At 48.9% G+C, this 13,587-nt stretch overlaps 1 protein-coding gene across 1 annotated transcript in view; it reads left to right on the plus strand.

Annotated features, from left to right (window-relative positions):
* Positions 1 to 13,587, plus strand: part of FBXW8 (F-box and WD repeat domain containing 8) — an 84,519-nt gene that overhangs the window by 16,259 nt on the left and 54,673 nt on the right. The window contains exon 3 of the mRNA XM_080941220.1: positions 9,573 to 9,737. Within this exon, the coding sequence (XP_080797346.1) occupies positions 9,573 to 9,737 (165 nt within the window). The remainder of the gene's footprint in view (positions 1 to 9,572; positions 9,738 to 13,587) is intronic.

A 13,587-nucleotide genomic window follows, 5' to 3' on the forward strand; every position in this document is an offset into this window, starting at 1 on the left:
GGCTACTGGAAAGCCTGTCTACTGTTAGCTGTACCATTGTGCAGGAAATGTTTATGACTGAAACATCAGAATGAGAATATAGAAGGCAGGAGAGTAAGAAAATCAGAGCCTCCTGGGCACAGAGCATATCAGGGGATATAGGTTCATGAAAACAAAAGGAGCTCCTTCCCTTTGTCTAAAAGTTGGATTTTTGAGGAATTGAGCTCACCCTTTCTTTCTTCACATTCAGAGGGTTCGCTGAGGGCCAGTGTGGAAGTTTGGGCCGGGCTGGGTGCCAGAAGTCCCACACAGAGATCTCTGGACAGAGATGGGAGTAGCTTCTGTCATCTCTGCTGCTGGGTCCAGCTGGGTGGGCCAGTTCAGGTAAAGAGGAGAAGCCCCGAACAGGGAGGGGGAACCAATTCCGCTGCTTCAGCTGATGAGGCTGGCTTGCCCTGGTTTCTTCCACTGCTATGCCGGGCTGGGCTGAACCAAGCCAGCAGGAGGCTCCAGTGTGAAACGCAAGAAGCTTTGGGAGAGGAAATCTCTGCTCAAATGGTGGTGTTAACAGCTCTTATAACTGAAGTTCTCTGACTGCAGAGTGATTCTTGTACACCTTTACTTTTGAGCAGCTCCCCCCCTCCCCATATACAGTTTTTGGAATGGTTCAGAGTCTGACATCAGATGCTTCCTATTGGCTTGGCCTGAGGTCTTGGGAAGACCTGTCTACATATTTGGGGGTGTGTGATCCTCCTTCTGCCTGGAGCTTATGTGACCTGTGGTCACATCTTCACCTGTGGAGGAGGGTTTTGGGGGGTGACCGATGTCACTTTATGGTGTGTTTGGGGGTGCGGCAGTGCAGTGCTTATGGCAGAGTGAAGGGGCCTGATTTCTTCGGAGACTAGGAAGCTTCCTACTGTCTCACTTAATATTCCCGGGGCTTCACTTTTCTCGACTGAGAACCAGGGTACCTTCACAGCCTGCCAGTTGTCCCACAGGCCAGGTGCTGTTTCTGACAGCAAGTGCCAGAGTGAAGAACTTGCTTTGCAGGGGTGTTAGTTCTGTGGAGTGAGCACCTCCTAAGCAGGGTAGAGCTGATAAAGAACAGAAGGGGGCCTTCCGATGAAAATGGGAGGGAGGGTGGGAGGGAGGGAAGAAGGAAGGGAGGAAAGAAGAAAAGGAGGGAGGGAAGGAGAGAGGGAGGGAGAGGCCATGTAGAAGTCCTGAGGCAGGTGCAGCTGAGGATGTCCTGCGGAGCCTCCTGTGAATGAGCAGTGGCAGGAGAGTCAAAATGGCTGGGCTATGGTGTATGCACAGTGGCTTGCTAATGTTTTCCTCTTACAAAGACATCATGAGGGCCCTGTACCTGTGTCCTGGTAAGAGGCCTTTGCAGATGGAGCTCAACAAAGGTCCTGATGAGAGAGAGTGGCCATGGGTACCTGGATGGGGACAGGATAGTGTAGGTAAAAGGCAAGAGCTCACCTGGGGATGCATACCGTGGAATCTTGCAGAGGAGTGGACGTGGCGATTTGATGAGAGTTATACAGTACAAGTGGGTAGAGTCAGGACTGCCTGTGTGCTGGAGGAAGGGAGAAGGGATGGTTAGCTAGGACGGCTTGGAGCATAAGCGCCGTTTCCTAGGAGCAAGCTTGGGGACGGCCAGTAGTAGTTGAGCCTGCAGTTGAGTCCCCAGTTGAGCCTGCAGTTGAGTCCCCAGTTGAGCCCTGGGTGCTCTCAGCACATCAGTAGTAGTTAAGGCCAGAGACCAAAAGAGAAGTGACATGGTGAAGTGAGTATCAGGAGGGTGCCTGGGATGATAGTGATGAGACGAGGGTTCATGTGTGAGGCAGGAAGAAGGCAGCATTTCAGTTGCCTTTCTTGTTCCTGTCACCAAATGCCTGACCTAGGGAGACAGCATTGACTTTGGCTTATAACATGAGGTTATAGACCCTTGTTGAAGAGCAGGCATGACTAAAGGTGGCCCTGTGGCAGAGGGGTAGAGAGGGCAGGAAGAGGGCTAGGTTGTAAACCCCAAGGCTCTTCCAACTTCTAGCTATACCCACCTCCTAAAGCTTTTTTGCCTTCTAAAACAGCTGCTCCCCACCAGCTGGGCCCACATAAGCCTGGCACTAAGGCCTGAAGGCGTTCAGGGCAGCAGTAGGGACCAAAGGTACAAGTATGGCTGTTTACCATGTGTGTCAGGACTCAGAAATGACCAGTGGTATCAGCCCCCTTGAGGAGTGAGCTCCATGGGGGCAAAGCTCCTGGGATCAGGAGCACACAGAATGGCCCTGCTTCATAGTGCCCTGCCCAGGTCGACCTGGAGTGTGGCCCCGTGGAGAGTGCCATGCTCTCTGTCTACTGGAAAGCCTAATACAGGCACAGCTAATAAAGCCAGGGTTTTAGCCAAAGGCTTTTTTCCCTCAGTGTGGTAATCACAGTGGTGCTATAAAGCAAAATACTGGAGTCACTTTTATTAGCAAGTTCTTGCAGCTGAGGCTCACTCAGTGGGGCTTTGAGCTTGGTATTCGAGTCCTGGGCTATTAAAGACCATTAGACCTTTGGAAATTCAGGCTTATAAAGTTGCTGGATTGTGATATAAGAAATCAAAACCATTAGAAGTGCTTTTCTTTGGTGGGGCCCTTTCAGATTTGTGAAAGTTTGACTGCATCCTTCTGTTTCCTGAGTTAAATCCTTTAAAGGCTATCTCTCATCTTCTTTCAAAGGACGAAGCCACCTATTTTGTATATTCCTGATGGCTCTGTTGGTGCATGTCTCTGTGTAATACCTGGTTATAGGTACAGTCAAGACCCTGTGGAGATCATTCTTAACCCCTCTTTTGTAAATCCTCCAAGAGAGGGGTGTGTGTGTGTGTGTGTGTGTGTGTGTGTGTGTGTGTGTGTGTGTGTATCTAGAATTTAAGCTTTATTCTGAATATTCATCTTGGAGAACACGGTCATAAAGCATACTTGTGTTCTTAGTTACTGTTCCATCACTGCTGATGGATCTAATACAGCTTGATGTTTTTCTTGGAGATGGTTATAAAAGACTGCTGTGGCTTCCAGAACCTTTCAGGTTCTCATGGCTGCTTCAGACTGGTTCCTGTAAGCAGTTCTTCCCTTCCTTTGTAGTCTCTGCACACCAGGTCCAGATGCTCCGGAGACACTGGGGCCTCCGAGGAGGAGCAGTATGATCTGGTTGCTGATTTTCAAGGGTCCTTCCTCCGGTTTAGTGTTGTGATTCAACCTCCCCAGGCAGGAAGAAGCAACCAGCACACACTTGCAGAGGGCCCAGTTTGTGCAGCTGGAGATAGGAGGTGGGGGAAGATTGCTGCCTCAGGTTACGCTGCAGAGCTGGGCTAAGATGTGCCTAGCACGAAGCAGAAGTGTCCAGAAGCAGATGGATGTGGAAAACTTGGCCTCCTGTGCCCTTCCTTCTCTTAGAGATAAACAGTACCAGACTACAGAGGCCCTGAGGAGTCTCAGCAAAAGAGTCTGTTGCTCAAATCAGTCTTTTCTTAACTGATTTCATGGTGGGCTCTCTCCTCAGAAACTTGCCAACACTCCAAGAAGCCATGCTTTTCACTGCACCTGCCAGGCTGGGGGCGTGTCAGTGTCTCTGAGCATCTGTGTCTTGTTACAGTAGTTGTATCAAAGGCTTCTCATAAAAGTTGGCATAGAGCTTTTTGTCAAAGATGATTATGAATTCTAAGGGTCAAAGTTCATACCCTGTCCTTGGAGCCAAGCCTTTGCTCCCCTTAAACATATTAGGTCCTGAGTTCTAGTAGCCTGGAGGGGAAGCACCTTCCACTCTGGAGTTGAGTGTGGCTGCTCTGTGACAGCCTCTGCTTCCTTCCCTCCTTCATGTTCAGCCTCATTCTGGCGTAGGCAGATGAACAGACATTGCTTGGGTAGAGTCATGGGTAGGCTCAGCTGTGGACCAGACCAGCCAGAAATAAAACCACAGTGTTCTGTCTAGTAAAAACTGGGGCTCCACTTTCCTGACCTTTTCCTGCTCTTTACAGCCTGACCATGTGTGCTCAGATGAGGGTTTATGTGGGCCCTATGGCTGAGGTAGAGGAGTGTGGCCTGACAGCGCGGTTAAGTGGATTTGTGACTGATAGTGCGGCTGTGTCAGCACAGGTTTCCTAATGGATCCATGGCAGCTGTGGGTTATGTCCGTGGTTGGTCTTCAGCCGTTTCTTGGTTAGCTCCCCCTTCCTTTCATTCTTCCCCTTTAAAAACAAGACACAAAGACCCAAAGTTCACATTTTCCCAATGACTAATACATGTGAGAAATAGTTTTTTTCTGTGGAGGACACAAGTGGGGCTCATGTTATCTGAGGAGTGTAGACAGTGGGCAGAGGGGCTGCATTTGATATAGGTAGGGTATTCAAAATATAAGGACGTAGGCCTGGAGAGACAGTACAGGAAGTGAGAGGTTGAATTTTGTGTGTGTAAGGGATGAGATGCACATTGCACATGAATACTTGTGGAGGCCAGTGTGGGGTCGGTCCTTGGGTGCTGTCTACTCTATTTATATTCTCTCCCCTCCCCCTTCTCTTCCCTTCCCCCCTCCCCTCCCCTCCCATTCCTTCCCATTCCCTCTCCTCTCTTCTCTGACTTTTCTTTTTCTCATTGGTCTCATTGGCCTTGGGCTTACTAGGCTCACTGGGCTGGTTGTTCCCCAAACCCCAGTGATTCTCTTCCTTCTCTGCCCTGTCACCACACTGGGATTGCAAATGCATGCCATCATGGCCAGGTCCCCATATTTGTGTGATAGAGCTGTCTCTTCAGTCATATTTAGAACATTAAAAAAGCATTTGTATGCTTATGAGTATTTGCCTGCTTGTGTGTATGGCACCATGTATGTGCAGTGCCAGTGGAGACCAGAAGAGGGTGTCAGATTTCCAGAACTGGAGTTAGAGGCCATTGTGAGCCGCCACCTTGTGGGTGCTGGGAACTGAACTTAGAAAGGAAGGGCAGCCAGAGCTCTTAAACAACTGTGCCATCTCTTTAGCCCTACATACCCTTTGGAACTTTGTAAAAATTGAACTCTAGTTCATGTTTTGAAAGACCTTCAAGAATGATGAGTACTAATTTGAAGTTGCTGATGGGAAAATGAGAAAGAAGAGCGAGAGACTTCGTTGTAGCTGGAAGCTCCTAACAGTATTAAGTTCAAGTAGGTGGCAGAAGAACAAGGCTGTCCATAATAGAAATCTCTGCCTTTATTAACGTTTGGGAGACTTAACAGCACACTGTTCCCTGAGAAACCATGATGACATGTCTGTCAGTGAATGAATGGACTAGTGTCTAAGGGTTGGGGTGCCATTGGGGGTGGAAACCAGACTGACACTTGTGCCCCGCTAATTGACAACATCGTGGACAATGGCAAAGCTCCTGTCTCAGGGTCACATTCATGGCACCCGACAACGCATGGTTTGGGGGCTGCTCCATCTTGAATATCTCGATCAAAGAAGGATTCACAGATGTTAAGTCTGGATTCGCAGATGTTAAGTAGTTTCTGAGAGGTGGCTATGGAAACCAGTCATATGACAGTGGCTGAAGGAAAAGGAAGAGAAAGGACAATGCTTAACCTAGTGAAAGAATGGCAGGGCACGTGAGGCTATGGAGGAATGCTGAGCGCGCTAGCGAGCAGGCAGGAGCTGCTGTCCTCAAGGCAGCCAGGGGGCGGGTGGTTCATCAGGCTGAGCCAGACTGTTGTGAGAGATGCTCCAGACCGCCTGGACCCCCACCAGCCAAGGACATGTATGCCTAGCTGGTGTGCACAGCTCCTCTTAGTTCTCAGTGTGAGCCTGTGTCACTGGCTCAGAAGACTCACAGGTGCTTTGCACCTTCTTGGTCATTTGTCCTGGTTTTTGCTGTGCAGTCCACTCACAGAGCTGTGGTGAAGCCTGAAGCGTTCTCCAGCACCAGTGTTGTCCCATTCATGGGTGTGGCCGCTTCTAGGAGTGGAGAAGCTATAGCGACGGTGTTGTGGGGCCAAGATCATTTGAGCTCGTGGATTCTAGCTACCTTTCTTTGTTTAAGCTTCTTTTTAGTGACTGTCCTGGAATAGTAGACCAAGTTGACCTTGAAGTCACAAGATCCACCTGCCTCTGCCCCTGCCCTGCCCCTGCCCCTGCCCCTGCCCCTGCCCCTGCCTCCTATTTTTGTGTCTGAGTATTTGCTGGTGAGCACCCCTGTGTGTGCCTGGTGCCATGGAGTTCAGAAGACAGTGTCGGATCTCTTAGAGCTAGAACTAGAGATTGATGTGAGCCACTCTGGGTGCTGGGATCACAAGCATCCACTGCTCCCATTTACTGAATCAGCTCTCTAGCCCTGTTCATTTCTCTTCATCTATTCCTCCATTGTTTATTGAGTTAAACATATTTTCTAATGTACCATTTTACTAACAGTTTTGAGTATTTTCTTTGTTATGTTATTTCAATCACTATTACTATTTTTGGTGTTTTGAAACAGGGTCTCACTGCAGACCAGGCTACGTGGAACTTGCAGAGATCTTTCTTTCTTTTCTGCCTCTGCCTATGCAAGCATTATAGAAGTGCTCCTGGCCTTACAGGAGTGCTCCACCAGCCCCGGCTTCTTCTGCTGTTGCTCAGGTTACAGTGAACTGTATGTAGTTCAGCCACTTTGTCTCATAGCACCTCAGATCTCTGCTTCTGTCCCCACAGTTTACAGATTTCTGTGCACTATGCTGTTGCTGTCCACAGTCCCTGTTCCTCTCTTCCTTAGAGTGGGTGATCTCAGCTGACCTGGTTCTCCACTCAGATTTGTCAGTGAGCCCTCTAGTGAATGCTTTCTGCAGTTACTTGCTTGTAACTCTGACACGTCTCCCTCACAGCTTCTCTTTAGTTACTGTTGTGTTGTTGATGCTGTGACCCCTGCTGGGCATCTTTCCCCTAAGCTGGCTTTCAGAGTGTCTTCAGCTGTTTTGGCCTGTGTTAGCATCTCCTCTCATGGTTGCTTATGTTTCATGCTTGATTCTTTTTGTTTACAGCATCATCCTTTCTAAATTCCTTTAAATTATTATATATATTTAAGTAAACATGTATTGATATTTTCTTAAGTTTTTTTCCATCTTTGGTGCTCTTCATCCCTCTTCCTCAGTAGGGTGAGTTCTGTGGCTCTGGGGCAGGCCTGTGCCTTAATCTCACATTTGACAGAGCTGCTCCTGCCTCTGCGGAAGGGGTGGGCTAAATACTGTCTACATGCTGCTATGGCCATTAAAGTCCTACTAGGTTAGCAGTGAATGGAGACTTCTTAACTGCTTCGATCCAGTGACCCTCCAGCCTCTGCTAAGGGCCCGTTGTATGTTGGGGCACGCCTTCCATCCCAGCAGGTCACAGCTCTGCCTGCTTTGTCCCTTGCTTCATGCTTGTGTAGAGGAGCTGGGAATGTAGAAGACATAGCTTTTTTTGATTTTCTTAGTGCACAACATGCCCTGCACGTGGCATGCTACACTCCCCATTGTTCCTCTTGAGCTGTTTGGTTGGCATCTTGTCAGTCCTAACATAGTGCCTTCTCAGGTAGCTGTGTTAAAGCAACTCCTCTTCTCCCAAGATAAGGGCTTGCTAAGTAGTTCTAGTGGGCCCATAACTCCCTGTGTAGCCCAGGCTAGCCTTGGTCTCACAGCAGTGCTTCTGGTTTAGCCTCCTGAGTGCTGACAGAACAGGCATGAGCCAGCTCGGTCCTTACTGTTGGGGTAGCTTCCCTGCAGGTCAGACAGATCAGATAGAGCCTCTGCAGTGCTTTCCAGCAGCCTGCCAGGCAAGCCTGCCAATGCAGCTCTTTAGGCACTGGGTTTGCCAAGCTCATATGGCCTTCTTTTTTCTTTGTTTTTAAAGACAGGGTCTCACTGTGTAGTTCTGGCTATCCTGGAACTCACTGTTTAGACCAGGTTGGCCTTGAATTTACATATAACTGCCTTCCTCTCATGAGTTCTGGGATTAAAGGCACGCATCACCATGCCTGTCTTCATTCTTTATTGTTATTTTACTTAGAATAGTAAATAGTTCCTGGTCCTTAGAAGGTTTCAAGCTTTTCATGACTTTCCAAGATCCTGAAAAAGTCAATAAAAATATGTGTTGATGCATGTTTAGTGTAGGTGCATGGAAGCCATAGTTCACACATGGACATCAGAGAGCAGCCTCAGGTGTTTTCAGTCCTCGCTTTCCACTTCCAGGTAGGAGCAAGTGCATGTGTGTACATTTGTGTGTGTGTGTGTGTGTGTGTGTGTGTGTGTGTGTGTATCACAGCATGTGTGGATAGAGGTCAGAGGACAACTTTGTAGAGGGAGTTCTCTCTTACCTTTATGTGGGTTCTGGGAATTAAACTCAGGTTGTCAGTTTGTGTAATAAGCACTGTACCCAATGAGCTGTCTCACTGGCCCATCCACAGTCTCTGTTTACCACTGTGTATAGTATGCTAGGCAGCCCTCAGATACCAGCAGTTCTCCTGTTCTTCTTTGTCTTCCACCTTTCCACAGGAGACAGCTTTACCTGGGCTCTGAGGATCCAGACTCAGGTCATTACACTTCTGCAACACGTGACCCACTGACCCATATTCTCCACCCTTTTTCCTTCCCCTCTGCAGTAGTAGGTATCAAACCTAGGGCCTTACACACGCTAGCTAAGCACCCTACCATTGAGCTATAGCACTAGCCCAACCAGCAGGTTTTAATACATCTTCACACTTCTATTCCAACTGTGTTCTCTTACCTCCTCCAAGCTCTGAAATGGTCCCAAGAGTGTTAACAGCATAGGTTCTTGTAAGCTTCTGGCCCCCTCTGTTTACCAGGGTGAACTTGAGCCTCAGGGTGGCAGCAAACATGGCCTCCATCTTGCATCTCCAGTGCATGCTGCAGACTGGTTATGATGGTCTGTGGGGCTGAGAACTCTGGCCAGCTTCATACATTGTCCTGTGATGAAGTAAGCCTGTTTGACCACTAATGAGGCTGGACAACAGCGCCCAGCATCCTGTTGGGGTTGGATTTTGTGCCCAGTGTAGCAGTCTTTTTTTTCTCCATCGCATGCTGTCCTGCTCAGCAGCTCGAGAGTTTTATCAGTACGATTACTATTTTTTAATCTGTGCATATTAGAGTTCTCCATGCAGCATAACTTTAATTTTATACCCTCAGAAGTTTAGGTTATTAAATCCTTCCACAGCACAGTCCCTCAGACTCACGCTCTGTCAGCTGGCCATGCTGGTGCTGTCCACAGGCCCTCAGACACGTGTGGAAAGCTCTTTGTGCTTGTGTGCTTACTTACCTACCGTGTCCGGTTTGTTGTTTAGCATTTTCCTTATTGGTGCATTTCTTTTCTCTTTCATTTGTTAGATGACAGTTTATCATGCCATCTAAAATGTGACGATGCATGGTGGTATAACAGTTTTAAAATCTTGAAAGATAAAACTGGAAACATTTGCTCGTATTTTCTCCACCTCGGAGTGTTTTGTTAATGAGACGTTTTTATGCTGCCATGAGCCTGGGGCTGTGCTCTAGGTGTTGATTGATTTTGGACGGCAGAGACCTCTCTAATTGCAGACCTTGACATTTGTACGCTCTCGTTCTAGGTGAGCAAGACGTGGAAGGTGATTGCTGAAGATGAGGTGCTGTGGTACCGGCTGTGCCGACAGGAGGGGCACCTTCCCCACAGCAGATTCTCCGATTACACCTGCTGGAAGCTCATCTTGCAAGAGTGCCTCGCCAGGAAACACAAGTTAAGAGCCAACTGGAAGGTAGGCAGTGGCCTGTGGCATCCACCGAGGCAGGCAGGCCTGCAGTTGAGGCCTGAAGCTCATTCCCAGAGTGGAGGGAGCAGGCATGCTGAGCAGACCCAAGCCCTGTGGACTCTGCTGATTTCAGCATCCACAGTAGAGGTGCTCTCTCCTGGCCTGGGCCTAGAGTTTCCACCCTCTGGCTAGGAAAGGGGCTGGGGTGGGCTGTCTGATACCCCCTTTCCTGAGTAGTTCGGGTCACTGGAGTCTTGCTCTGTCAAGGTAGCAGCCCCATGCACACAGGCCAGGGAGCTCCTGAGGCGCCAAGGAGCTGCTGCTGGAGAAGTGGAGTGGTGCTGAGTGCTGTCTGCTCTCCCCTCATGTAACCCTTGGCTTGCCGCCCCAGCACTTATCACTCCGAGGCTCTGCAGAAACATTAGATCACAGCTAAGCATTCCCAGAGAAGCGTTTCTGGAGGAGCAAGCTGTCAAGAGTCGTGTTCCAGGGCTCTGTGAGCTCAGCAAGGTGCTTGCATGGCCAAGCTGCTTTCCCACCCAGGCAGCTGAGAATTCACCCATTGGAGATAGGCTAGAGCTCAGCCCTTCTCCTACTTAAAGCTCGATGTGAGTAGACTTTGAAACAAGAAAGCCTTGTCGTGACTGGGCGTAATATTGTTTGAGTGCATGTCTATCCCTAGTCACCTTGTAACCTGATGAATGACAAATGCACTGGGTCTATAACATCAGTGAGCAAGCAGTGCTTCCCACTGTGGGATGGCTGCTTCAGCACTGGTGATGTGAGACCAGCTCACTCTTTGCAGGATGCCAAGCCGCACCTCAGGATCCCTACTAGATGTCAGTAGCGTTCTGCCCCTATTGTGGCACTAAGAAATGTCTCCAGGCGTTGCCAGATGTCCCTTGGTGGCAAAATTGCTTTTAGTTAAGAACTAGTCATTACTAGAGAATTGGCCAAGCCAGTCTTTCTTAGCCCATTAAGACACTACCAACTAAGTCAGATCTAGCTGGCCCATGATGTCTGCATCCACAGACAGTAATAGGAAATTGGAATCTGTGCACCCAGTTAGCCCTCTGACGGAAGGGCAGAGTGGTCTGTGGAAGAAAGCTGCTCAAAGGAGCCAGAGGCCTGAAGCGAAGGTGGAGGGAAGGGCGGCTTAGAGCTGGCTTCCCTGCCTTTCTGTCCAGAGAGGAGGGGGAGCCAAAAGAGTGAACTTGTCCCTGGTTTCAAAATTGGAGATGTCAGCCTGAGGGAGAGAATAGCTCTCTGTGCTGATGCTTTGGAGCATGGTGTGATGCTTCAGTGTGCATGCGTGAAGGACAGGGGAGGAGGGCAGGATGTCCTCAGTCAGGCTAGACACAGGAGAAGTAAGACCATCTGTTATCCTATAATAGTTTACAAAGATGATGTGATGTTACCCCATGTCTGTTCACTGTTTTTCTGTAGCCAGTGCAAACCCAACAGATATACATGGTATGCGGTTGTTTGACAGGTGATCTGATAGATGGACAGCAATGTGGGAGGGGCTTCTGAAGTCCTGGGCCCACCTCCAGACCTGTTAACATGTGAGGACAGCTTGGACGACATTTAAGTGATCTTTCATCAGCACATGCCAAAAGCATCATGGCAGGTGTGATATTCTGCATGCCTTCATTCTAATCAGGTGCCTCACTATAGCACTGTTCCTAGGCCTGTGGCTGTGGGAAGGTAGCCCTAGGGATGGCCTAACATGGCTTGCCTGTGTTTAAGGCTCTGGCCAAGTGACAGGTACAGTGATTTCAGGAGGGGTTGGGCAGGCAGTTGGCTTGGTGACTCCTAGGTCAGTGTCTAGAAACCCAAGAGAAGATTCTAGATCTCTGAGGACTTCCTCCTAGGACTATGAATGCATGTCTGCCTGGACCTACAGTTCAGAGCTGACCTGCAAATGGGTTGGCAGGTGGGTAAGCTTGCCATGATGCTGTTCTTCCTGGTGTTTGCTACCCTTGGCATTCTGAGGTCTGTCGAGAGTGACAGTAATGGTGTGGTTGGAGCCCAGGGTGGGAAGGCAGCTACTTACCTCAGTGAAGTCCTGAGATGCAGCTTTCATCTCAGGCCCTCTGCTTTTTTTAGTACCTTCCCCTCAGGAGAGCTTTTCTGGTCCCTTCTCCCAGGTTCCCGAGGTTTTCCCTTCCTTTAGCTCAGTTCCATCTGATGCCCCTGAATATCTGCCCCTGAACAGTAGCCTTGGCTTAAGGTCTAAGTTAGGGTCATTGTGTAAATTCTTTTGTCCAATTTCAAAGGCATAGCTGTTTAATGGCTTTAATGGAATAGATGTCATCATCTCTTTCCTAACAGAATATCAATCACCATGGCTACCAACCAGGTGTATAGTACATAGGCACTTCAGAGTTAATCCTTGGGTCGTGCTAGCAGAAGTGACAGTTGAAATGTGGCAGTGTTCTTGAACACATCTGCTGTCTGTGCTTCTTTTGGAGCTTACCTGTCTTACTGTGTTCTACTCCCTATGCAGAGATACTTAATGTCCCTTCAGAGTCCCCTAGTTTTTATTTTTAATGTAATTGACATGTTTTCTGAATTGATGACAATTGAGCTATCCAGTCTGGACAGAGTGGTGTATGACAGCTATTCTTCTGATGTTGAATGGATGAATTTAAGCAAGCAGTAGTAAAGGTGGGTAGAGGGAAACAGCAGACAGCAAGACAGGTGCTTACAGTATCTAGCAGAGGTGACTGCAGTAGCCCAGTGGAAAGAGCAGACAAAGGCCGCAGCAGCAAACTGCCTAAAATATCCTGCAGAAATGAGCTGGGAAGTCGAGGCTGTCAGATGGGCTTCCTGGTGGAGAGTTGTCTGCGTGGGTGAGCGTCCTTCCCAACAGAGTGCTGTCCCAGGATGAGCTTCCAGCTTCTCTTTTCTAGGGTTTTTATGCCATGAGAAAATGAGCTGTGTGGCCTTGTGGAGGTCATTTACCTTCATGCAGCTAGTAGCTCCCTAATGCTCAAGGGTAAGGGGTTTGTTTTATTTTTGTGAGACAAGGTCTATCATGTAGCCCTGGCTATCCTAGAACTTGCAGTGCAGCCCACACTGGCCTCAGGCTCCCAGAGGGCCACTTGCCTGTGCTTCCCAAGAGCTGAGGTTAAAGTTGTGCAGCACCTCACCCAGCTTAAGGATGAATTGTTAAATGCCTTAGCAGCTTTCTGCCTTCTCCTCTCTGTTAAGGGAGCCAGGGCCATGTTTGGGTCTACAACAGTGAGCCAGCTTCTCAGTGAGTTCAGACAGCACTACCAATATAAAGTCTATCTCAGTGATCTTGAGAAATAATGCAGAAGCCACATGGGCACGCAGCTGGAGCCTGCCCATCCTACCTCTTTCAGCATACAGCCTACTGTTCCCAAGGAGCAACCCAACCTAATGGTCATACCATTGCCTTGAGAAGCCTGACTCTCACTCAGACTGCCATCTCTCTGCCCCTTCCTGTCTGTCTGCTGCAACGCCTTTCATTTATTCTGGGAGCCCTTTTACGGATCCACTAAGTGCTCTCCTGCAAGCTGAGCTGATAATGTGTGACAGACCACTTCAGGCCCTGTCATGTCAGGGCACACTTGCCTGTGTGCACATACTTCTTTCCACTCAGTGACATTCTGGGGACCGATAGGCCTGCATCTCATGTTCACTGTTCCATACAGACTACATTCATTGCCTCTGGTCTAGAGTCTAACCTGGGCAGGCTCCCGGTGCGTGGTACTTCAGTTTTATCCTTCTGAATGCCTACTGACTGGAGTGTGGTCCATACCATAGAAGATGGTTACGGCATGTGAGAGCAGAACACACTACTGGGGGCCTACTCCAAGAATAGTAC

This window comes from Micromys minutus (genome assembly GCF_963924665.1).
Source record: "Micromys minutus genome assembly, chromosome: 29".
Taxonomy (NCBI): domain Eukaryota; kingdom Metazoa; phylum Chordata; class Mammalia; order Rodentia; family Muridae; genus Micromys; species Micromys minutus.